Below are 26076 nucleotides of genomic sequence, written 5' to 3' on the forward strand. Positions count from 1 at the left end.
ATGAATGTGGGCTTCTGAAATTCTAATGCATCCTGGAAGAAAATAAAGCCCTTTCCCTGTACAGTGTGAACTTTGGAGGTGGCATCTCCAACGAGGTACAAAAGCCCCTTCTTCAAAGGCTCCAATTGGTCACAGTGAAGACAATTATCTGGTCACCTTCAAAGGCTCCACGGAGTTTCTGTTCTCATTTGCTCTTGTCACTCCCACCTCGGGACTCTTGCAGACGGCGTATATACATCAAACCTCACAAAGCTATGCAGAGGGAGGTGAGAGTGCGTGCTTCAAAAGTTCATAAAAATAGACAATTTCCACATAGCTCCATTTATCTAGCTTAGTCTTCGGGAACTTAGCTCTTCTGTTTATATAAAATACTCTAGCCCTAAAAGGCTGCTTTTTCTCCAACAGCCCAGTAGCATTTTCCAAGGAGAGGGGTGATGGCCAGTCTATACAGTACGGTGCACTAAGCATTGGCAGGCACTGGGAACAAGACTCGGAAGCTCAGAAATATCTCAAGTTGCCAACTGGAGACATGTGCTCTGTAGAAAGGCTTGCCTATGGAAAAACTGAATATAAAGTCTCAGAGCCTTTGATATCAGCTTTCACAAATGCCACCAAAAAGTTGGCAGAAAAAGAAAAGAAGAAAATAGACTTTCTAGTGGTTCGATTAAATGACTTGCCTCCCACCAGATCATTCATCTTTCAGTTACTTAAAGTGCGTATTTATAAAAAGGGGAGGTGGTAGGGCTCGGAATTTTGAATGAAACTCCACGGTAAGACAAGATAAAGCCAAAGAAATTCCAGTCTTTAAAAACATAACACAGGAAAGAGATAGAAGAAAAACATGCTGGAAGAAGGCTTGTCATTTACCACCACTCACGACATACTAAACGTCTACAATTGAAAACACTCCTCAAACAGAATATATATATACACAAATAAAATGTTTTAACTAAAAAAAACTTTAATTGGCTCTTTGTTTCCCAAACACTCCCCAGGTAGAACAAAACTATGTTATCAGCCAAGAATGATACTTCTGGTTAAAAGGAAGCAAATACTTGTGAGAAGGTGATGCATTGCATCTAAGAGGAGATGGGGTTTTGACAAAGCTTGCAGATGAGGGACACATATGCAGAATCATGGCTCTGGAATATCCCCAGAGCTCACTGCTTCTCGTTCAGGAAGAAGTTCTGCAGTGAGGTGCATACGATAGGCGTCACAACAACGCTAGACACTGCTGCTAACAACACTAGGTCTCGAGAGTGGGCACCAGTCCCCAGTGGATTTCACACACCTGCCAAGTGGCCACGGTTTGAATACAGGGGAGGCATTGAAAGGCAGAAGGATACAGCCCAGCTTATTTTACAGAGCACATCAACTCTAGCGTTGCCACTACCATGAACTGGATCGAATGGTCTCAAATTCACACACCTCCTGTCTCTCTGTAAGAGTGAAGAGCATTTTCTCTTTAAACTGGGCAGGGGTACAGGTGAGGCAGGGGGAAGAAGAGAAGAAAAGAGAAGGCACTGACCCAATTCAAAATGACTGCATATATCAGTATGGATTTTTAAGGACAGTAAGCGGCCACCTCAACACAAACACAAAACTTTACATTCGACATTCTTCAGCGGTAAGTAAAAACAAAACGAAACAAAAATCCCAAAAGGAAAAATTAGGTACTATATCTGCCAGTGTAGCTATCATGGCACAAATCTAGAACTCTCTCCCACAACCAGAGCAATGTTTTGCAATGACAATGACACCAGTGTATAATAAAGCAGTGTTATCATTTTGTAGCTTTCAAAGCTACATCTTGTACAGAGGCGTGTACAGTAAGAATCCATCCATTAATATGAGAGACGAAGTTGTTGCTTGCAGGGCTTCCCGAGCTGCAGCTCTGTTTAACTGAAATGGAGCAATGACTCCACATGCTCTCCTGCCAAACACCGTCGTGTGACACACGAGTGAATAAAAATGGATTGTTTCTGGAATGGCAACAAAACTGCTTCTGTTCCCCACCCCTCAACCCTATAGGCGAGGGGCTCATAACATGTGTGGTGTCAGATGGCCACTAAAGCCTTGCCCTATACAGAGTTCCAATAAATTAACAAAATAACACAAAAGAACCTTCCCCCGTCATACGCCCAAACACTTTCACAGAAACTAAATGCAAAAAAAAATTTAAATTTGAGCATACTTTCGAGGAGGAGGGATTCTACCCGTCACTCTCGAAGTTTTTATTAAATACATTTCTGTGTCTTAGAAAAATAAAAAGAATGGCCAATTTATTGAACCAAAATTATCTCACAGACTTAAAAAGCATGCCCAGTAAGCACAGCCCTGTAAGACTACACTAATATCAAATCAAAGCAATTTGGTTACTAAAATCAACCTGGTTTGAAGTTCACAGTTGATTACGACAAAGTTTATTCATTCCTTTCTTTCCCCCATTTTTTTGTTTTGTTTTGTTTTTTTTTTTTTGGCCCATATAAAAATAACATATTGCAACTCAAAGTGCATCTTTTAAAATAAACCATCAACTATCTTTATCAAATAAAATATTTACACCATTTGGTTTCTAGTGAGGAGAGCTCTTTTAGGCTATCACCATGGGGACGTCGTCCGAAAATCCAGTTATCATCGGAGCGTCTTCATCGTCCTCCCCTAAAGGCAAGACAGTCAGTCCTTGGTGAGTTCCGGGGCACTTCCGCCCAACCCCACACCCCACCACTGACCCTCCATCCCTACAGCACAAGCCCCAGCTGGAAAAGTCAGCAGCAGAGCCAGCCAGGCACAAGAATCGATGCTGAAACCCAGCCCAGCTTCTCTCTGACACTCTTGGGTCACCTGTTCCCCATCAACAGGTGGCCAAGCTTATTTTCATGGTACTTGAAATTAACCAAATAAGAAAAGTAAATCTTTGACGAGAGAGGATCTTATTCCCTACCCCAAGGTCCAGTGGGTGGCTTAGGTGCCCCAATTTGAGTTGTCCACACCCTATGTTAGCACAGTGAACGTCACTGTCTGTTTTCTCCTTTGAACCCACACTGCTCATGAAGAAAAGGATCTTAGAGGAGTTTAAGCATTTAACCAGACTCATGGTCGTCCCCTCGTGGGCCCTGGTACCATCCTGAGCAACTAAGTGCTGATCTGCTTTCAGTGATCACTGCACGGCACCATGGTGGGTGGATTCCTCTTGCCCCCAATAACAGAAGCAAAGAACCCACCAAAGAACCCACCCTATTCACGCAAGGCAGTCCAAGCGCCTGTGATAAAACAAGAAAGGAAACTGAGAAGAAAAGGGAGAAGACCTAATAACGAATGATCAGTGAGCAGGGAATACGTAAATGTCTGCATAAACAAAACAAAACTGTAACTAGTTGACAGAAAAAAATAAATATGTAAACTCACATTCAGCACTCTGAGTTTGGACAAGCCCAAGTTTGGGGAAGGCCCCAAAACACACCTATTTAATTACATTTATTAAGTGGCCTACTTGCTCCATTAGCATTTAGGAATTTGAGCACACAGACATTTATAAAAGGAACATTTCCTTCTCTTCGCCATGCCATATGCCACCGATACGTAAAAGAAGAATGGACACTGAGGTTGTGCTAGCCATCAGAAAGAGAAACAGCAAGATGGGAAGGGCTTCTTTGGACAGAAGCCGATGGGGAAAGCATGGCTTTTTGTCTAGACTAACATCTCCAGAGACGTCAGGCCTCCAGGTCTGTGAAGGATGAGAGGGGTCGGAAATTCTTAAGAATTTGCCAATACTTTGGGAATACCCAAAGCCCAGGGTCTGCCCATCCTTCCTGTAAAAGGCAAGCTCCTATCCGTTCTTTCACGGAACTCCCTGTCTCGGGCACACTATTTAAGAGAATGCTGGTATTTTAATTTAGGAGCAACTTCAAAGCAAAGGGCTCCACCTGATTCAACCCAAAGCAGTGGGATCACTGGTTAGTAAAGCACTCTGCTAGCGTCAAAAGATGAGCTCAAGGCAGGCGTTTCCGCAGCAAGCCCCTGGCTTTGTGGGGTCTGCCCTGGGAGGAAGAACCCTGTGCCCTGCCGCACTCACCCAGGTCATCCCCCGAGGAGAAGACGGCCGAGCCCAGCCTGGAGCTGTAGTGGCTGTTGGCAAAAGCGGTGAAGCTGCTCTGCAGCCTCCGATGCTTCGTGTACAGGATGGCAAACCCGACGCCCAGGCTCAGCAGTATCAGGAACAAGATGGGCACCACCACGGCAGCAACGTCGGTAGATCTGGCAGCCTGGATCGCTGATGCATCCCCACCTGCCAAGGCAAGAGGCCAACCCGTAAGCCTCCCACGTAAGGGCGGGAGAACGGACTGGGCAACCCCTCACTGCCCCACCCACCCCAAAACGCCAAGAGCTTGCAACACCTCCCCGAACCGCCTGCCCGGTGTGGCACGTTCCTGCACGTGACGCCTGAATGTTTCCCGACTCCTTGTCATGAGTGACGGAGGACAGGCCTTGTGCGTGCAAATACGGTAATTACATTAGGCTCCTAATCACGGCCTCGTTGGTTATTTAGATAATCTCTTGGAAGGGAGACCTTTGTTGGGGTACCAACACTGATTTCATTAGCGTTATTACTTAAGACCGCTTGCTTGCCTTACATAAGAGGACGTGAAATCAGACCACTAATTAACGAGATTGCAATTATTTCCCCCTACTTGGCACCAAAGTCACTCTGAACTGCAATTACCTGAAGCTCCATTAAGTGATACAAATGAGATTCCTTTACTGCAATACTGACTTAACAGCTCATGAAGTTTTATGAGGTTTTTTAACTTAAATAAGAGAGAGAGAGAGAATCTTTCCATATACATTTAACATTTTTTAAAAGCTCTTTGCAAAGCCATTTGGGTCTCTATAACCTAACAGTAATGCTCCCTTCCCACTGTTTTAAACAAATACTAGCTTTATCATGATGTACTGACAAAGTTGTAGCAACAGGGCTCTGGGGCAAAGCCATCTCCCTGTTGTGTTAGAGCCAGCCTTCCCGGAAGGGGTAGATTTTTATGTCATAAATCCTGGGAAAGTCTGAACCTGAGGCAGGAACATGGCTTGCAGGAGTCAGTTTTAGCTAAGGAAGCAAAGTGGACTTCCTCGGTCTCCATGAGGAACTTCATCAGGCTTGAGGTTGTTCCCTGGTGCAGGGCGAGGTGGTGCAGGCCAGGGCTCTGCCTTGTGGAGCGAGCTCAGGAGCTGCCCAGGGCTTCATCCCAACAGGTCCTCGTAAAGATGGGCCAGAGAGCAGCCATTTCCTGTGAGCCTGATCTAACAATTCAATAGCCGTGTCGTTAATCTCCTGCACTATTGACTTACTGGAAAAAACTCTCCCAAATCTCGGTTCACGTGTCCCAACCTAATCCCAGCTGTGAAGTGGTAAATTGGGGGAAAGCTCTGGGCTGGATCAGTTAAGAGGAAGCCAGCGCGGTGGAGGCGGCAGGAATGAGTGAGCTCCTGTCCTCACCCCGCCTCCGAGGGGACGTGAACATCAAGGGGCAGGACGTGGCCCGAGAGGTCTACCTGAGACATTCTCCCACCTGACAGTCTTGGTTTTACAAAGGTAGCGGCAGATGTCCTCACAGCAGTTTTCTCCAAAGTCTATTTCACAGGTTGCTAATAGGTTTTACTTAAAAAGGAGGCTCTATTTAAAAAACACTAGGACAACAAGAGTTTGGTTGTTTGTTTGCTGTAGAAACTTCTCAGAACCTCAAACATGCTACAGTTCTCCAAGAGATGTGGTGTGCAAGGTTTCCCTCTTTTAGGGAGATGCCAAGGATAAGGATTCCACCAGAAGCCACGCCGGGAAGCGTGATGGAACATATAACAAGTCTAACATAAGATTCTGAGCTTAAGCACTGGTTAGTTCTTGGCTGGGAATAAATGGAACTACAAAGGCCAGTGGCAAAACATTTGTTGAAATCCTGGCTAAGCTATTCCAATCTGAGCAGAACTTCCATGTAAATGGAAGGTTCCTCTCCCCTGCCATCAGCACGGCCCGACACTACTGTCTGTGAGTGTCCAGAAGACAGAGATCCCAGGTCAACTTCAGGCTTTGATCTGAGGCTGACGGTGAAGATGAAGGGGAAGGCTGGGAAATCAGGGAGTCTGTGATGAGATAATCTACTGACTTGCAGAATCCTAGGGAATATTAGCATATTCGAAGCTCTGAACAGTCCTCCAAAGAATAAAAACAAAACTCAATAAGCTAGTCCTTCCCAAGCAGAATCTCCTTTTTAAACAAAACCTCCCTTTCTTCTGCTTTACATTCAGAATACGGTCACCTTAATAATCCCAGCTCCTCACACCACGCCTGACTCAGGAAGTATTTGTTAAATATATCAGTGTCTGATTAAACTGATGCATAAATGATTTTCCTTTGAGCTGCAAGAATATTTTAAATGCATTTTAGAAGGACACATGTTCATCAAGCCATGCTACATCCTTGATATATTTCCCCGGAATTGAAGATGGAAATGGGCAGCAACAGCAACTTACCAGATCCCAACTCATCATAGAGCAGGACAGCAGGCTCCCCACAAATCTGGCTGCCAAAAAGGCATCGTGCTTGGACAGTGAAAGTATAATTATGACCCAATTTCAGGTTGGAGATTTTGAAGAAATTGTCAGTAGTATTCCCAAGGTAAGCTGTGATATTCATGGCACTATCAAACATGTGTATCTCGTAGCCCTGAAAACAAACACAGGAGGGATTGCTCAGGAAGTTAAATAAGGAATCTGACAGCTGCTATTACTGGTTCCAACTTTGTGAGCTCCTTATTGCAGACATTTATAGATGCTAAAGCAGTGTGTGTTTCGTACCAGTTCTTTTTACATTAGCACTGAGATATCAGATTCAGAAAATGGGAACTTTCTCATCTCCAACATCTCAAATAACTACCCACTTCTGAGCCACACAGTAGAAATGAAAAGCACAGACCTAACAAAAGCCATTTTAACAAATACTTCAGTACAGAATTCAAAGTTCTGGTCAGCAATCCACTTATCTCAAGGAATATTAAATGAAACAAAGGATCCAGACAATACAGTAACAGGTCATTGAAATGAGATTGGACCAATAATAAATCCAAGTTGCAGCGGACTCCAGGCACGGGGTAAAAAATAAAAACAAGACATTTCTCCTTAGAACAGCCTATACAAACTCCACTGCTGGCTTGCAGCTCACTTCCTATCTCCGTGCTTTCTAGCTCATCCAAGCTGATCTCAGCCCCAGACCAGCCTGGCCTTGAACTAAGCAGCACTGCAGCAGCTCAGGCTCTGTTCACTGGGGGAGTGTGAAATAAGCATCCTACTTAGACTGGCTTGGGGAGAGTCTTGGACTCCTGTGCTGGAAAAATCCCTCTTGGAACAGCCCTAACCCAGCATGCTGGCTGGGATCAGGATTGACTCCCAGACTTCTCGGTTGATCTCCAAGTCTTCCAGTGTCATAGCTACCAGCACCTCCCCCCGGGAAAACCCCTCCCGTCCTATTTCTACCCACATATTGGGCCCCACTGCATAATCATGGTCTCCTGGTTCTCATTCTGTTGACCTGCCTCTTCTTTGAACTCTTAAGTCAGGAGGAAGGAAGAAGGACCCATTAAGCTTATGCTGGAACCCTCCACTGGGAATGGAATACTGACTGCAAGCCCAACCTTTATAAAGCTGGGCTCCTGCCACGCTGATGACAATCGGCTGCCCAACTGGGTCTCCCAATAGTACCTGCCTGGAGTCCTACTCCTGCCTTCTTTTTTATAAACTAGTAACTAGCATTTATTACTTTCTATCTAATATATACGTGGTGTAGGACATTTGCAAAATACATAGGGGATAAAGAAAAAAAATGTAAATGATACAAACATCAGCCACCCATAATTTACTTGACCAACCTTCTTCGAGTGGGCATTTAGGGTGTGTCCTCTTTCTTACTGTCATAAATCAAGTTCTTTATGCACACTGTTTCCTTAGAGTAAAATCCTAGAAGAATTGCTGGATCAAACGATGTAACACTTTCAACGTTTCTGATACCTATTGCCAAAGTGCCTTACAGAAGGTTGAACCCATTCATATTCCCAGAGCACTCCTCTCCCCAACTATGACTCATATTGGTACTACCCTCCCCCAAAACTTTTGCCAATTTAATGGGAAAGTGCTGTATCTGTGCCGTTTAGATTACCAGTGAGGCTGAAACTTTATTTTCTTTTGCTCACTGCTGCTTGAAAATTTTTACCTTGTTACCTGTTCCTTATTCAAAATTATAACACAGTTGACCCCTGAACAATGTAGGGGTTGGGGCCCTGACCCTCTGAGCAGTCAAAAATCCGAGGATAACTTAGAGTGGACCCTCTGTATCCTCGGTTCTGCATCCTTGCATTCAACCAACCACAGATGTTGTGGTACCATAGGTTCCACATATAAGTGGACCTGCACAATTCAAATCTGCGTTTTGCAAGGGTCAATGTGTTTCTGTTTTGAATTGATCTGAAAGCTTTCTTTACACTTAAATATATTAACCATTTATATGTCACAGTTGTGAGAGCTGTGAGAATTTTCAAATTTTAATTTAGCTTTGCTTCTGGCATCACACTGGGACGATTTAGAACTGTAGGCCTCTTTGCCAACGCTCTACCCCGAGGTAGCCACGGTTGATTTACTGTGTATCTATTTAGCTCACGCTTTGCTGACAATGGGGCCAACCCAGCTCCACTGGAGAATCCATCCACCCTTGGATGGCAAATCTATTCCCAGGTGCCACTCTCCTCCTCCTCCTATCTCCTGCTGTGAATACAGTAATTGGTCTGCTAATCACAAAATGAAACAAGGTGTTTTTCATATGTCAACAGACTATCTTCAAGCACTTCCTGCTCACTGGAAAGAAACTGGTAAGATTCCAGGTTGACAGTGCAGCTCGGTTCCCCAGTACTGAAGCCACAGCCCCGCCTTCAGGCTGTTTGGGAAAGATGGGGCCCCAGTCCAGCCTCAGGAAGCACAGTGACGACTCCAGCCCATTTCCCTATCTTTCAGGGGACGACAAGTTCAGGATTGAAAAGTGCTTAGTGCAGAGATTCACATCTTTAATGGGCAGTATAAACATTTCACTAATTAGCAATCCCACAGAAAATGGTCCTTTAATTCTCAAGTTCACTCCCCTGCCCTATTCTTTCTTTTTATTCTGTGCCAGCATGCTGTTAACGAGCTCATCTCCAAAATGGCATTTCAATTGGATTTCCAAAGTCACTGAGAAGGAGGGAGGAACTTACCCTGCTTTCATTAAAATGCTTTTCCTTCAAAGCTAGGCTTTTCCAAAACAGAAGAACATGGTCATTTTCTGTTATGATTTTTAAGGCATCAGGTGCTGATAATGAAACTGAAAATTAAAGATGAAGTAGGATGCAGTTAGTGGCTGAACATCTGAGTCTCCGTTTTCTTGTCTGCCAAGGGTTGATTAAATAATGCTCACCTTGAAGGGACGGGTTAAGGAAGGAATAATACACATATACCGCTTAGTATACAGCCTAGCACATTGCAGACACTTTAACTGGCATCTCTTTTGTTGTTATAATATCTTTAGCCAAGAAATTTGGACATTACCTAGACTCAAGGATGGCCAAAAACAAATGGGGTAGGGGGAGGAAGGGATGGGGCAGGATGGAACTATGTTCAAAGTTTACCTGGACTTCTGCTCTGGTTCCAGTCTGCTTTTGTGCTCCAAATGCCAGAGGCCTTAGAGCTCAGGGAGGGGCTAGGGAGCTCGGTCTGAAGACAGAGCCCTGGAATGACCACAGAGTATGGCCCAGGCCCACGGTTCACACTGCCAGCCTCCGTTACTGACACTCCTGATATTGCCTGCTGCTGTCCGAATAACTGAGCTTATTACTTGCTCTCTGAACTTGAGCCTGACTGCTGAGCCAGCCTGGAGCTGGCAGCAAACCCCCCTTTAATCTGCTGCCCAGTTACTGGTCTCTGTCCATTTCTGCATATGATGTTGCCACAAGGAACCATGACGACTTCAGTCCAGGTGCCCAGATGCAATGCTTGGCTTTAAGTGGCAAATATTCAGTTTTATTTCCTAACTCTCTTGGAAATGTCAAAACCAGCTAGGGGAGGGGAGACTAAAGGAGATGGAGAATATGGAAAACGACAGCCACTCCCCAGCCCACAGTGTCCCGGCCACCACCCTGCAGCCCAGATCCTGGGACCCCTGCACGGCTCTGCCCCAGCATGGACACTGCGGGTCGTCTTTGCACTTCCTGTGCAATTACTGATAGAAATCCCATGTCTTCAAAAAAGTAAAAAATAAAAAAGGAAAAAAAGAAATCCCATGCCCAGAGGCGTTCTAGCGGCACTGGGAACGCCTTGCTGGGTGAGGAGGCCTCCAATCGCTCGTCTGCTTACCTGTGGTAATTTTGATACTGGAGTCTTTGCTCATGTTCCCCAGCTGGACAATGATGTGGTATTTCCCTCCAGGCTCCAGCTTGTTAAGGGCGTATTCCATGGTACTGTTGCGGGATTTTACCTTGTAGCTCCTGTCACTCTTCCTTATTAGATCTTTAACTGCAATTGCATACAGCTAGGACAAGAAAAAGACATTTTAATGGCAATCAGGAACCTGGAGTTCTTTTCACTCTTTGTAGTTCAATGGTGGCCCACGTAACATAAGTATGTCAGTGGTTGTGACCCCCGGCAACAATATTTCGAGCCCCAGCGTCTGACTCTGTTCTTTGGAAAGTCTCTGGGGTAGTCATGTCCAACCTTATAACAAGTACTCACTCCCAGATTTGTGCAGAGAATTGTCAGTTTGATCCACCTCCCCCCCTCCCCCCCAAAAAACAACTCTAGGGAAAACCACATTTGTGGTGGCAGCAGCAGGTAGGTTGGAACATGCAAGAAAAACCCCAGTTCAGTGTTCAAATTCTCTATCTCCACCACTGCCATAGTGTCGGGATGTTGTCAGAGGGGAACAATGAATGAAAGTGTTCAATCCCAGCTCTAAGAGACAAAAAACCCCATTTACTTTCTCCCAGGTTGCTTCTTACATCTATGGGGACAGGGAGAAAATAACAGGACAGGGAGTAAGCACAGGCAACTCAATCATCAGGAAGAAGCTGAGAGTCCAGAGGAGTCTTTGTGACCAAGCATTTAAAACCACCCACCCCTGGGATGGCAGGAAGGGCAGAGGGCATGGAGGTCAGAGCAGCCTGGGCAAGGGAAAATGGGAGATTTTTTCTAGAATCAGTGCCTCTTCCTTTAGGGCATGGGCCAGCAAACTTTTTTGTAAAGGTTCAGAGAGCGAATATCTTCGGCCTTGAAGAATAGATGGTCTCTACCACAATTACTCAACTCTCTTGTTTGTAGCATGAAAGCAGCTGTAGATAATGTGTAAACGAATGGGTATAACTTGGTTCTAATAAAACTTTATTTAGAAAAACAGGCAGTGGGCTAGATTTAGATTTGTTAGTGAAGGCAGAGAAAGCAGAGAAAGCAGAGAAAGCAGAGAAGGAGGGACAAACCAGTATGGCAGCCAGGAATACTGGAGATGTGACAATGAAGAAGAGGCACCTGTAAGGACCCCGTCTTTGACCAGGCAGCAATAGGGGGAGACCTCCTGCTGAGCTCCAAGCACCAGGCCTAGGTTTCTTGCCCCATTACAGGACCCACCCGCCCCCGAACCAGACCATGTGTCCCCTCACCAGGTCCTGGTCAGGAGAATCGTATGGGGATTCCCACTTGATGACGGCGGAGGTTTTGCCCGTATGAACCACGTGCAGGTGACGGGGAGGAAGCCTGCTATCCGGGATCATCCTCACCACGACGTAGTCAGAGGACGGCCCCTGGTAGGGCGCCACCACCCGGACCTGAAACAAACACCACTCGAACTCATGCAGTTGTCACCAAACCACTGTTTCAACAAAACAGTGACATATGGATACAATTAAAATTCAATGCATACAAAAAGATGTAGAATAATTCCCCACCTACCCCAGATCTCTAATCCATTTTCCCAGAGGTAGTACTAGTAATGATTTTATGTGCTTCCTTCCAGAAATGTCCTACACAAATATAAGCCCAAATATACGGGTATGTATGTATAGATACGTACTTATATATGTGTGTACTTATGCATGCATGTATATGTGTAGCCTACTGTTCTTAATTTTTTTTTAGACAAATGCGAAAACATTACACATATTATTATGCTCTTCGCTTCTTTTACTTAATAATACAGCGTGGAGATTTTTCCAAATCAGTACATTTGGAGTTTGTTGTATTTGTGTTGGATGGTTGCACTATACTCCATCACAAAGATAAGCCATAAGCCTTTTAACCAGTCTTCTCTTGATAGAAATTTGTTCCAAATCTTTTGTTTTCACAAGCAACAGTATACCAAACATGTTTTTCCATATACCTTGGCACACATGTAAAAGCATGTAAGCTAAATTCCTAGAAGTGGAATCTGACAAAAGCTTTTATTTATTCCTGTGACCCATTCGCCAAGTTCTCAATCCTGCACTAGGGAGCTGTAGTTGGTTAAGTGGCCGTTCATTCTGTGTTTCAAGTAAAAACCTGATGCTTGTGGAAAAGAACCATCCTCCCGTGTCTCTCTCTCTCTCTCACACCCCCTCTCTCTCGCACAAATACATACACACACACGCACGCACACATGCATCGCACGTGGATCCTGGAATCCACATCTCCAGCTCCCCAGGTCCTGGGTCTGAGCTAGGAGGCCAGCAATTAAGACATCCTCAAAAAATAAAACCTTCTTCTGTACTCCTGGCACAGGAAACTTACCAGAAACAAATACTGCTCTTCCCCACTGACAAGGACTGTTTTGTTGTGCTGTGATGTAGTCAAGCTCTTGGGGTTGCGATAGAGGTCAAGAAAGGACGTGGCGTAGAAGATGCCGTAAACCTGGTAAAAGGAGAGAACAGAAAAGGACACCAGTTCAGTGGCCAGTGACCTCACTCTCATGAAAGCCCTAATTTAAGACCCGGGGAACCGCTTCAAATGAGCTCACAAAGAATTCTTCATTCAACATCTACTTCATCAGCATTTACAGAGAAGGCACCCTGGGCCAGGCAGTGGCTTCCCACCTACAAAGATAAATACGGTGCGGACTCTCCTCAGAGCTTGCTTTTTTGAGGAGAGCCAGGCAGAGAAGAAAAACAGAAGTATCAATAACAAGATGCAAATATGGAAGGTTAGATGCTATACTAGAAGACTGCATAATAAACTGGGGAAAAGAGGGGGTGACCAAGGTACGAAGGGGATAGCAAGTGTGCAAGCTCGTGGAGGGGGCATGGGGAGGGAGGGCGGGCACTGCTGGCTGCCTAGGACGTTCCCATCCTCCCCTCCTCCCTCAGTAGAATCCTGGTTCTTAGTGAGAACTGCTACCTGGAAACATGCCTACGCCCACACCTCCCTCCAAGCAGCAGAGGCCACGTGACAGGGCTGGTCAACAAGATGTCAGCAGATGTTCCAGGCAGGACCTCGGTGAGGACACATTGAAATGCAGGGAGCGGTGTCCTTCTTCCGCCCTCCTGCTGCCTGGAATATGCAGGGTGATGTGGTCCAGGAGGCCCCATGGACTGCAAGGTGATGCCACAGGCTGGAGGTGGCAGGGCCTGGGGCCCAGATCACACTGTGCTGCGGCTGTAGAAGCTCCCAGATGGCTGAACTCCAAACTCTGACCAACTTGTAATTAGGAGGGAAATAAACTGCTGAAAGCCACGGTTACTCTCCATTCCTGTTCTATGCGCCCATTCTTAACCCTAATTGGTACACGTGGAGTTTAAAGCAGGAGGTGGGAGTCTGATGGCCTCGTAGAGGGGAAAGTGGAAGCTGAGAGCATGTTTCTAATGGGGGAAGCATGAGGAAGCTTCCTTTGTAAGGTAGAAACAAAGGGCATTTTCTCCAAGAGCATATGAGCAGGCAAAAAAGGGGACTTGAAAAGCGTACAAGTTTGGAGAAGCTGTGGGGATGAAGGGAGCCCATCAGGGACATGCAAAAGGACCTGTGTGTCTCAGATGAGCAAATGGGAATGGAACCTGTTCCATAGGGGAAGGAGAGAGCTCAGATGGGATGGCAGAGGGGGACCCAAGGCGCAGGCAGGCCTGACCCCAGAGAGGACAGGCCCGTGGCCACCATGGGGTGGAGGCTTCAACCAGGAGCCAGGAAAGGGGTCCCTGGAGCCACGGAAGCCAGGGTCTAAGAAGGCCCCACGCAGACAGTGATGGGGGCAGCTCTTGCGGTGATGACGGCAGCCCTGAGTGAGACCCCAGCGTCCGCAGTGAGATGAAGACGGGCGGAAGCTGAGAGCTTCGTCCAGAGGACTCCACCGGCCCCTGACCCTCGGAAGGCTACCATGAGTGTAAGGGGTCTCTCAGCAAGGAGGAGGCCGGGCTAGGCTCCTTCTCCAAGTTCACGTGTGATGAGACACTAAAAATAAGTCACGGGCCAGTGTTCTGTACACGACGCCCCACTCTGTGCAGACAGCTGGGGGTGACAGGTGGGCAGGCTCTGAGTTGGGTACTTAAACAGAGACAAAGGCCCCTCTGTGATAAGGGTCTACTTCCAGGTAAAATGGAGACCAGGGGTGGCTCTGGGCATTCTCATCTCTGTCCCTGCCCCAGAGTCAGGTTCTGGAGCGACAGAAGAGACCAGGCTGTTAAATCAGCTGGACCTGAGCTCTAACTCGGCCTGCTGCTTACTGACCCTCGACTTTGGCCAGTTACTTCGCCCCTTCTGAGCCACGGCACCTCACTGGTGGAGCAGGAACGTTTACCCCACAGAGCTGATGAGAGGAGTAAGTGCGAGGCCATGGATGAAGGGTGGGCATCGTGCCTGGCACACAGTGGGTGCTCAGTTAACTCCAGCCTCTCCTTCCTTCTTCACGGCTGATCTCACAATTACTTGCAAACCCTGGTTCTTTCCCCATGAACCAGTTCTGCCCCCAACGCACACTGAGGATGCCCTCAGAAGACAAGACGCACACCAGTTCCCCCTCACCAGCCACTGACGATTCACTAAGGCTCAATTACAGATTTAGTTCCATATGCTTTTCCATTTGGAAAACCCAGAAAACAATCCTTCCCTTCAAGAACTTACAAACTAGTTAGGGAGATGAGAGTAGACAGAAGATATCAAATCGGATACGTAGTATCTAATGAAACATTATGCTGTATGGCATCAACTCTAAAGATTTAGGAGCTCGTAAGGGAAAGAGATCCAGTAGAAGAGCTAGGATTTGACTACACAGCAGGAGGAGGAGGAGGAAGGATTCCAGGGAAGAGAGAGCAGACGCCATGGTGCAGAGGCAGGAGGGGCATGAAAAGAGGCTTGGGAAGGTGCACCTAAAAGCAAAGGAGGGCGCACACTGTGGAAGGTGGGAAATCAAAACCAGGCTCAAAAAGAAGCACAGATCTAATTCCAGTGAGTCAAAATGCATACATGAAAACAAAAGGCCTATATGCAAGTAGAGCCAGCATCCTGGAATGAACTGGGGCGGGGCGTGTTTGGGGGGACAGAGAAAGCAACCTGTGGGCGGGGGATCCCGTAGGTGAGGAGGGGCTAGAGGAGCCTGAGGCATGGTCCTCAGGTGCGATACTCATTGTCCCTGCAGGTGACTTCTCACCCATCCCTAGGTGAGACTCCCAGCTCAGGAATGTGTCCCCTCCTCACACTAGGTCTATTCAGCAAACAGCAGGGGGCTCTTTGTCTTGGATGCCAGGCCAGGATGCAGAAAGGGATGCTGGGGCAGGATGTCAGGCGCCTCTAGAAGGTAATCCAGAACTGACTACAAGGGTAGCTTGTGTTTGGGGTGAGAAGAAAAACAACAGCAACAGAGGGGGAAGCCCTGGGGGTGTCTGGTGGCCTAGTGCCAGGGGACAGTCCATCCCTGCTCTGCAAGGGTCATCCTGGCTGACTTACCACATTCCTGGGGCCGGTCCAGGTGCATTCCACCGCCGTCTGATTGATGGCCTTGGCTTTGAGGCTCGGGGCGGGTGGGCGGACTCCTCTGGTCGTGACATGCTCAAATGCCAGAGGACTGTCCCCCAAGTCAGTCTTGGCCCAGGCAGAAATCTCGTAGGTTGTATGAGCTGTCAGGTTGCCAACTGGGGAAACAGGGACAAAGGGCTGGGGGCGGCAGTCAGGAATACATATCTTTATACGCACACCCTATTTTTTTTAATGTAATCTCTCCATTTAAGTGAGCCCCACATGCTGTAGAAGTTTTATTGCTTTACAAATTCACTCGGCGTGATTTATTAATGACTACTGCAAGCAACACACTGCATGGGCATGGGAAAATTCCTTTTAAAGCTGCCCATCTGGGGATATAAATTGGTACGACCCTCCTGGAGAGCCATTTGGCCTTGTGAGAGTCTTGAAATCCTTCATAACCTTCAGTGCAGTTAAATGAGAGGGATCCAAAAATTTGTGCAACCAGGATGTCTGTCACAGTGTTTGTTACGGTAGAAAAAAGTATAATCATCTGACTGCCCAGCAACAAGGCAAGAGTTAAATAATGTGCATCCATGAGCTTCACGTGCATTCCATGAACTATTACGCGGCCACTAAAGGTTGTTTCCAAGAATATAATGAAACTAGAAAATCCTGTTATTTACATTCAGTGAAAAAAGCAGGATATAAAATTATATATAGTATTATACAAATTTTATTTAAGAAGATATAAAGAAATCAATGAGGAGGAAAAGTATTAACTTAGGAAATACCCAAAATGTAAAAGTGGTTTCCCTGGGAAGTGAAATGATAGGAAATTAAAAATTTGATTGTACCTTTTTTGTTTTCTGAATTTTCTGTAATAAACATGTGCCCCCTTTCTAATTAGGGGAAACGTTATTAAAAACTAAAAGAGCAGTGAACAAAACGGAGGATGTGCTAAGAGGACAGCCTTCGGAATCAGAAGGACTTGGGTTCAAGGCCCAACTCTACCCTTTGCACTTGTTGAAGTATTCAAACCCTCTAAGTTCATTTCCTCGTTGGTAGGACGGAGGAAAGTGACAGCACTTATACCAGCTGGCTGTTGCAGGGAACAAAAAAAGAAAATGCCTGTAAAGTGCTCAGCATGACGCCTGGCATGGAGCGAGCCCTTCGTGTGTTTCAGGCAAAGGCTGGTTAAGACTTTTGTTCCCGACTCTGCCAATTTCTATTGGTGTAATGTTGAGGCGATGAGACCCCAGCCTTTGGAATTAGAGAGGTGTGGCTTCCCATCCCGGCTCTGCCACCTTCTGAGGGAATCACTCAGTCCCTGCACCTTGTTTCCTCGTCCATAAAATGAGTAGATCCCACCGCACTATTCTGGAGGTGTTATGTAAAACAGCACACACAGAGTGCCCGGGTAAATGCCTGTATACAGTAAGTGCTCAATGTTAGCTACCCTGCCGCACAACCTCCTTAGGCAGCCTTCGGGGCCCTCCCGCCAAAAAAATATACTGTATATAACACAGCGCCTGTCAGGATTGAAAGTACTTTGCAAACAGACTAGAAGCGAAGAGTAGAAGCTCCCATGTCCTCTTCAACATTCACAAGCAGTCTTGGCCAATGAAGGTTTTGTCTCAGAAATAAATTAAAATCCTTCCTTTAGTCCATTTTCAGATATGAGGATTTTAATTGAGACTCACTATCTGTACAGATACAAGAGGAACTGGACCCTCTTCCTTCCTTCTCTCCTTCCTTCCTTCGCTCAGTCTGTTGGTCCATTCGTTCAACGAATGTTTACTGAACGCCAGTTATGCAGCAGGCCCTGTGCTGCCTTGTATCAGCAAAGAAGGAGCAAACCAGGGCAGTAAAAAGAGAGACAGGTAACTAAACCCAGGAACTCTCTCTTTTGGGAGGCAAAAAGCATCTGTAGAAGGTTAAGCTGGTTTCATTCCAGTGTCTCCTCCTTTTTAAGCCTCCAACTTCCATGAAGAGACAACAGGTTAGAAGGGGATTTGGGGAACCACCCAACGGATCCCTCACCTGGACTCAGGAGTCACTGACAGCATCCTCAATGGACAACACCTGCCCACTCAGAACGGCTGCAGAGAAGACCTCCCCACCTGTCCCGGCGCCCCACACAAGCTCTACTGCCAGGAAAGCATCGGTCTAGCCTTCCCCCTTACACACCGACCAGCTCCAGGGCGCTACCTTTGTGTGACAATATGCTTCCTCGGAAGTTCAACGTTCTCTTCTCCTGTCTGTGGGTGTCGAACGCCCAGAAGATGTTCACCACATAGCCATTCACCTGCCAAGAAGCAAGAGCCATGTTACATGAACAGTACACACTCACAGAGCTCACCAGACACTAAAGGAAGATCTTTTCTGTTGTTCCTCGGGTATCTCCCTTCTTACAATGGACGGGCTAGTCCTTTGGATTCTTAAACCAGTTCCATTTGTGCTATCATTGAATACTTATACTCCCTCCTACTTCTAAAAACAAATGTGAGACCATTTACAATACAACATATAGATTCAATGACACAAAAAATTTAATAAATAATAAAAGGACAAGAACCAATTTAAAAAGGCAGAAAGAAGGGAATTCCCTGGCGGTCCAGTGGTTAGGACTCCGAGCTCTCACTGCCGAGGGCCCAGGTTCAATCCCTGGTCAGGGAACTAAGATCCTATAAGCCGCGTGGCACAGCCAAAAAAAAACGCAGAAAGGATAAAAATTGAAAAGGTAATTAGATTACGGAAACTAAGGATCAATCTTAGCTCAGGTGGTCTTTGCAGTCAAGGCCAAGAGGTCAATACAAAGGGGGATTGCTTAGATCTCTTTTGTCTAATAGGAGCAAACATATCCATGGGTCAGGAAAGACTACCTTTTCCAAGTTCTGAGCTCACAGAAGGATTTGATGTAAAGGTCTTTAAAAATATTGGCCAATGCACCAAATTAAAACGTTTTCAAGAGCAAAGACTATAGAGACAAGGTCTACACAAGGTCATTTATGGCATCAGCTGTCTCTGAAGCCAAGGGCATGACACCAAACTGTAGTTTAGTCAATGGCACAGGCTGTTGCTCCCACCACAGCTTCACAGACAGGGAGGGATGTGAGGAGAGACAGACAAGAAAGAACCCCATGAAAGGTGTGTGGCAACTTGAGAAACCAAAGGGACACAGATAATCATGGTGAAGTTGGTCAAGCAGATGGACCAAGCGGAGGTGAGGAAGGTGCTAGAAGGGGAGAATATTAGGTGGATCTAAGTGGATATGCTTCCGAGGTATCTGACTCTCTCCTAAGACTCACTCTTGGGAACCTCTGCATTAGCGCTCAGCACCAGGAAATCCAATAAAGCTGAAAATTACAGGGCATACATATTCTGTTAACACCGACTCTTTATTTGCACTGTAGCTGTGAACCATTTAATTATATGGTAAAAAAAAAAAAAAGGCACCAGGCTGAGGCAGAATAATTACATGTGAAGACTCAAGTTGTTCTTCGTGGTGGGAGGACTCAACCTAGGTGCGGTATTTTAGCTTCGCTGGATCAAGTCATTCACTTTTCTTAATCTTCCCGTCCTCTGCCGTATTGGTTCCCATGCAAAGTAAAGCCCCACCCAACTGCTGGTTTGAAATTTCCACGTTACCTTGATGTCAGTGTCCACGGACAGGGTAAAGCTTAGAGAATTTTCACCATAGCTGTCAATGTGGATGTCTGGGGGTGGGATCACTGAGAACAAAAAAGGGATTCAAAAAGAGAAACCAGGTGATGAAAAGGGAAGAAGGCAGGACTTCACAGTTTTCAACTCAAGAGACAAAGCAATCTTTCAGTTGGGGAAGAAAGGGCATTTCTTTGGCTGCTTCTACTCTTCCCTTTTACCACTGTTGTCCTCAAGCTGAGGTTGGGTCCACAGTTACCTGGTGAACACATAACTATCTTGGCTCGGTCAGCTATCCTGGCAATTAGGTCGAGCAGAAAAGTTCCATTATGTAAATGTCCCTCATTAACCCAGCTTCAGCCTGGTTCTGAAAGGTACAGGGATCACACTGAGAGCCACCTGTATTGGCACCAACAAATTCCCAGAGGGCTCAAGTCCTTTTTGAAGGTTGACGGCAAGCTAAATCTTAAGTCCTAACTTGTAAATGCGCATGTGGCAAAATGGAAAGAATCTGGGCTCTGGAGTCTCACAAACTGGAGTTCAAATTCCTGTTGAGACACTTGCCCCGTGTGACCTGGGGCAAGTCACCTGTCCTCGTTAAGCCTGGAGATGCCCTCTGTACTTCTCAGAGGTGGAAAAATTCACTAAAATAATGCATGTCAAGTGCCTGGCACTCAACTACAGTTCCCTTTCTCTCCCGTTCCCACGACAGATTAAAGAGCTGATGAGCCACTGGCATTCTCAAAAAGATCAGAGCTCAAGCTGGGAGCTGAGGGGACGAGGAGAGGGCAGCAGAGAGAAAAGACCCCTCTTGGCTCAAGTGGTGAGCATCATGGTGGTCACTGTGAAGGTCTACCCACCAGAAACCTGACAGTGTGCTGCCAGGCATAACCTAAGAGGGCTGGATGCGATCAGCATCATCAGAAGATACGATTTAAATGGCCGCTCGTGTATTAGACTCTCAGCACATATGCCTCTTACACTGGCAAGGCAAGAGAGACTCAAAGGAGTGCCTAAGACTTGGTGGCAAAGAGAGGTATCAAAATCTGGAGGAGTCTCTCCAGATGATCAATGAAAGTGGGCTTGAGGAAAACACAGTAACCAGAAGAAGAAAAGACATTAGGAGCTTCAGGCAGCCAGCTCAGAGCAAAATGGTTCGGGTGCTGCTGTAAAGCTGACCTGGATTATAATCGTGGTGGCTGGGGGCAGATCACAATCCTCTCCAAGTTCCCTCAGCTACAAAAGGAGCATAAGAATACTCATAGGGTTGATAAGGATCAAGAGAGATCAGTTCATGTAAAACAACCCGCACGGTGCTTACTACACAAGCAGTGCTCAAAAAATGGTGGCTTTTCTCACTGCTGTTATAATTAATCCACTGCGTTCACCAATGAAGGTGGTGATTCTGGGTGACACCACCACTGTTTTGTACCCCGTCTTCTTACCTTATTAGGACACGAGGTCACAGACAGATCACAACTCACACTTTTTGACTTGGCACACAGTTGCCTAACACATGCCCTAACCAACACACATATGAGGAGTTGGGGTTCATCCTCAAACTCATATTAAGGAAGTTTAAGAGAAGCAACCCCCCAGTGAGATATTCAAATGCAGGTGTGACTTATGACGAGGAATTCAAGGTACTACCTGTTTTTTTGATGACCTTCCAATGTCCCTCCTTTTCAGTATGTATGGTCAGTCTGTTCTGACTGACTTTGTAGAGGAAAGTAATACCACAATCAAAACTCTCGGGGAGTGTGAACTCGGTACACTTTTTCCAATACCCACACACTCCCTGCTCTGCAGACTGGCTGGCTTCACTAAGTTTAGCTGCCCCTGTCCTGATCTCAACGACACCATATTTTACAGGCGACCAGATAGTGACTCTCCATGACCCAGAGCCTATTTCTCACAGGCTCAGATTAAAGTAAAATTCCCCAAGCACGTTCCAGGCGACACTTCTGGCTTTAACACCTGCCAATCCAAAAACGAAAGCCCCAAACGCCAAAGCTACAATCAGGAAGACGAGCTGGTCCGTCTCCCATAGAGTGCCAGAGCCTTCGTTTCACTTGCTTCAATTCACTCACTCATCCACTATTTCATCAGCTCCTACCCGACACCACCCTCGAGGCATGTGTGCAAGGCAAGGAGCCCCGCCCGGCAAGCAGGTGGTACAGTGGTTCAGGGCACAGGCTCTGGACTCAAGAGATCAGGTTCCAATCCCATCTCTGTCACTTGACTGACTGCGTGCAAGTGACATAACCTTTCCAGTCCCTTATCTGTTCTTATAGTTGTTCTGAGGGTTCAAAGAGATGAGCTGGTGTATGCAGAGCAGGTCCATGGCAAGTCGTAAGCCATGACTCTGATCAGCTCAAGCGCTAGAAACCACTACCTAAGCATCGTCGGTCGGTGCCCCTGGGGCAGTAACAAGGGTCAGCATGGCACTCTCTTAAAAACACCACAAATAAACATGGACAAGATCATCTTTATCTTGGCTGGGAAGGAAGGACTCCTCCTATTTTGGCTACTGTGCCTGAGAACAAGGGCATGAAGGCCTCTGGAAATCCCTTTGTATGTTTTTATTATAACAAATGCTCAGTTCTAGAAGGAGGAATACCTTCAACAGTCACCCCAAAAGACTTCGTGTGTAAAGCACTATGGAGACGCCCACAAAAGTGCGTGTGTCGGGGAGAGGGAGGCTGTGTGAAGTTTTCTGGTCTCTGCTTCTTCATTTTCCAGTCACACTGAAAGTTACTTCCAAAGGGTTATTCTATCTTGTCTAAATCTGCAGATGCTGGAATCATTTACCTTTTCCTTTTATGGTGGTAATGGATTTAGAATCGCTCCAGTTTCCTATTCCACGACTGGTCACTGCAGCCACCTTTCAAATCAGAGTGCGAATTAGTATGAAATAAAGGCAACATACCACACAGTAAGAATCCAGAGTGAGCGAAAGTGGTGAGGCTTTGGCTATAAGGGTGGAAGAAATTATACACAGAGGGATTCAGGAGAGTCAGAGGCCCCAGCCACTGAAATAAGACAGGGAAAGAGACAACGGGAGGGAACCTGGGTAAAGGGAATTGTGATAGCACTGAAATTATGAGGGAGTCTGTGTATACACTTAATGGTCTCAAAACATGTTTTGCACAAAATCTCTTTTCTACTGAAGATGTTGATAATATATTTCATAAGAACCCGACAATATCATTTTCTAAATGCTACTTATCATAGCTCTGCATCTCCCTGCAGCTAAAAATAAGCAGAAAAGAGGTGGGTGCAAAAGTAATTGGAGCTGGAACATTAGCAGAATATCTGGGTTAAAAGCAGGTAAAGCTGCATTACCATCAATTGTTGGTTATCTGAGCAAAGTCTGATTTCAAGTTCTCTGTGGCCTTGGTTTACGGGACTGAAAGAAATGACAAGCTTCCAGAGCAACAGGTTGGGCATTGAGCACACCACGAGTAAGCATCTCATAAAGGTAGGCACGGAGTTCTCATGAAAGGCCAACCATCTCCCCATGTTCCAAGACCACCTGGACGGCTAAAACGCGTGCGAACACTCACTCTGACAGTGTACTGAGCGTTGACCAGTAGGTTCCTTATTTCTGTCAAGTTGCTAAGAGCTCTCTGGGAGGCCCACATCTTGGAACCACTCCTGCTGTACTCGACCTGAAGTGAGGAGAAAAAAAATACTATGGACAGGTAACCAAAGGTCTGGGCATCCCGACATCTTGCAAGGAGGCAGGCGGAGAGAGGGGAAGGCGAGATGCCAAACGCTCCAGAGGATGGACAATTATTTACAAGGCGACAGCAAACCACGCCCCTGTCACACAGAGCATGCCTCTGCTCTGCCAGCCCCGGCAGTCTCCCGCACTCACCCGCGCACAGCCCGCTGCCACAGGGACTTACGATGTACTCCCGAATGAGGCCGTGGCTGTGGGCGGGAGGGGCCCAGCGGCCCACGATCACTCCTTCCACTTCCCTGTGGAGCGACAGCTGGAGGCTCTGAGGGGCGTCTGGCACTGGAAGAGAGGCAATTCAGGGTTAAAATCCATCTGCATAGCCATCAACTGGAGGAACTTCCCTGAGCTTAAAACTCGGACGAGAAAGAATCCAGAGCTGGCAGTGGGACCTAGCCACTAGAAAGCGCTGTTAGCTGACTGAACACCTTTCCTCTCTTCCAGAATGCAAGGCCTGCTTGCATTCATCACACATCTAATGGCTGCACATATCGGACCACGGCTCAGCGAGTCTGACGCAGGCCGGGGGCTCACAAGGGCTGCGGGACAGAATCACTTGGGCGGGCTAAGTCACCACTGGCCCTGGGCTTTGATGCTGAGATCTTAATTGTCAAGGATGGCGTCTGCTGTCCTGAACTCTTGTACAACCAGAGAACCACTGGCGTGGCTACAAAGAAATAAAACTTACTTTCTCCCTTTTTTTTGGCCATGCCGCGCAGCATGCAGGATCTTAGTTCCCCGACCAGAGAGCAAACCCATGATCCCTGCAGTGGCAGCCCGGGGTCTTAACCACTGGACCGCCAGGGAAGTCCCAAGACTTACTTTCTAATAGCATGGAACTTCTAAATTCAAATGAAGGGACCCCCTTCAAAGTAGGCTCCTTAATAACTTCAGTGCTGGCATTTCTAAGACCTTTCGGGATCTTCCCTTTTGCGACTGCCTTCAGGGCCCAATTAGAAACCACACAGAAACCAGCTACAGTGCTTTCCAGTCAAACTTCATTTTGACCGCACAGTAGTTATTCATGTTGATAATCCGCTGAAGATGAATATTAAGGGTTGAACTGTATCACCTCCAACCCCAAATTCAGGTGTTGAAGTCTTAACCCCCAGTACCTCAGAATGTGTATTTGGAAATAAGGTCTTAAAAAAAGTCATTAAGTTAAAATGAGGTCATTGACCCTAACCCAATATGACTGGTGTCCCTATAAGAGGAGGAAATTAGGACACAGACACACACAGAGGGCAGACCACGTGAAGACGGCCGTCTGCAAGCCAAGGAGGCCTCAGAATGAAACCAACCCTTGACCTTGGACTCCCAGCCTCCAGAACTGGAAGAAAATAAATGCCTGTGGTTTAAGCCACCCAATCTGGGGTACTTCATTATGGCAGCCTCAGCAAGTGAATACAGTGAATGTTCATCAACAAGCCATGGCCTGCAAGCCCTTGGAGGGCAGGAACTGTGTCTTATTCATCTGATTCTCCAGTGTCTAACCTAATTCCTAAGCAGTAGTAGGGACTCAGCTACCACCTGTGGAAAGAAGATCAACGAATGGGATATTTCAAAAATGGTTCCACTTAGAGTTTAGCTAAGCTAGCCCATGGTATTGCTGCCTCAGCATGCATTTTATTTAGACAAATAGGCTAAGGGGGCCTTAAATTGACATTAGCCCCCAAGCAAGCCCTGGATCACAGCCCAAAGAGTCACAAGCAAATGCAAATCCCTAACATGACTTCCCCAAGGGCCCTTGTGATAAAGTCTCCCCACCTCCCAGGACCTTCCCCCTTGTGCTCCTTAGGTAAGACTCCCAAGAAGTTTACCAAAATCCCCCTTTTTTGGTGTGAACTGGCCAATCCAGCCCTAGCCCAGGAACTCCACGGCACTCCACCCACAAATCCTAAGAAAGGCGTGTGCCCCAGGTGCTGCTGTTGTTCTCTGCCTGCACCCTGCCTTGACCTCCTGCGTGGCCCCTTGAGGCGTGCGTATACCGCCTTCAGAACCTGGGAGTAATAAACTTCTCTATTTCACTTTCCCTGGTGGGCTTTTGCTGACTCTCTGACACTCTCTCTGCTCTACTGAACAAATGTTATTCTAACAAAGTCATAACTCATAGATTCTTTTTTGTTTGTTTTGTTTAGCACTTCCTTAATTTCCTTTTTTTTTTTTTGAATTGAAGTATAGTTAATGTACAATGTTGTTTTAGTTTCAGGTGTACAGCAAAGTGATTCAGTTTTTATATTTATATATATATATATATATATATATATATATATATATATTCTTTTTCAGATTCTTTTCCACTGTATATTGAGCATAGTTCCCTGTGCCATACAGTAGGTCCTTGTTGTTTATCTATTTTATATCTAGTAGTGTGTATCTGTTAATCCCAACCTCCTAATGTATCCCTCCCCCCCAATTTCCCTTTGGTAACTATATGTTTGTTTTCTATGTCTGTAAGTCTATTTCTGTTTTGTAAATAAGTTTGTTTGTATCACTTTTCTAGATTCCACATATAAGTGATATCATGTGATATTTGTCTTTCTCTTTCTGACTTACTTCACTTAGTAAGCACTTCCTTACACTCTGGCACTACCAGATGCTCCAGGCTTATCTTGTAGATCTCCTGCCCCAGGCCTGGATTTGACCATTTCTTCAAGGAGCCCTGTGTCCTTTTATTGAAGAAGGCATTAGAAACCTAAATC

General features: G+C 46.3%; 1 protein-coding gene across 1 annotated transcript in view; it reads right to left on the bottom strand.

The window, feature by feature from the left end:
- Nucleotides 1-941: 941 nt before the first annotated feature.
- SORL1 (sortilin related receptor 1) overlaps nucleotides 942-26076 on the bottom strand; it is a 159440-nt gene continuing 134305 nt past the window's right edge. The window contains exons 36-48 of the mRNA XM_061203301.1: nucleotides 23544-23656; nucleotides 23199-23303; nucleotides 22444-22516; nucleotides 19621-19703; nucleotides 18181-18277; nucleotides 15958-16142; nucleotides 12820-12939; nucleotides 11718-11882; nucleotides 10423-10597; nucleotides 9288-9394; nucleotides 6526-6718; nucleotides 4076-4288; nucleotides 942-2661 (exon numbers count right to left, since the gene is read on the bottom strand). Of these exons, the coding sequence (XP_061059284.1) occupies nucleotides 2594-2661; nucleotides 4076-4288; nucleotides 6526-6718; nucleotides 9288-9394; nucleotides 10423-10597; nucleotides 11718-11882; nucleotides 12820-12939; nucleotides 15958-16142; nucleotides 18181-18277; nucleotides 19621-19703; nucleotides 22444-22516; nucleotides 23199-23303; nucleotides 23544-23656 (1697 nt within the window). The 3' untranslated portion in view covers nucleotides 942-2593. The remainder of the gene's footprint in view (nucleotides 2662-4075; nucleotides 4289-6525; nucleotides 6719-9287; nucleotides 9395-10422; nucleotides 10598-11717; nucleotides 11883-12819; nucleotides 12940-15957; nucleotides 16143-18180; nucleotides 18278-19620; nucleotides 19704-22443; nucleotides 22517-23198; nucleotides 23304-23543; nucleotides 23657-26076) is intronic.

The sequence above is a fragment of the Eubalaena glacialis genome, chromosome 10 (assembly GCF_028564815.1).
Source record: "Eubalaena glacialis isolate mEubGla1 chromosome 10, mEubGla1.1.hap2.+ XY, whole genome shotgun sequence".
In the NCBI taxonomy this organism is placed as follows: Eukaryota; Metazoa; Chordata; class Mammalia; order Artiodactyla; family Balaenidae; genus Eubalaena; species Eubalaena glacialis.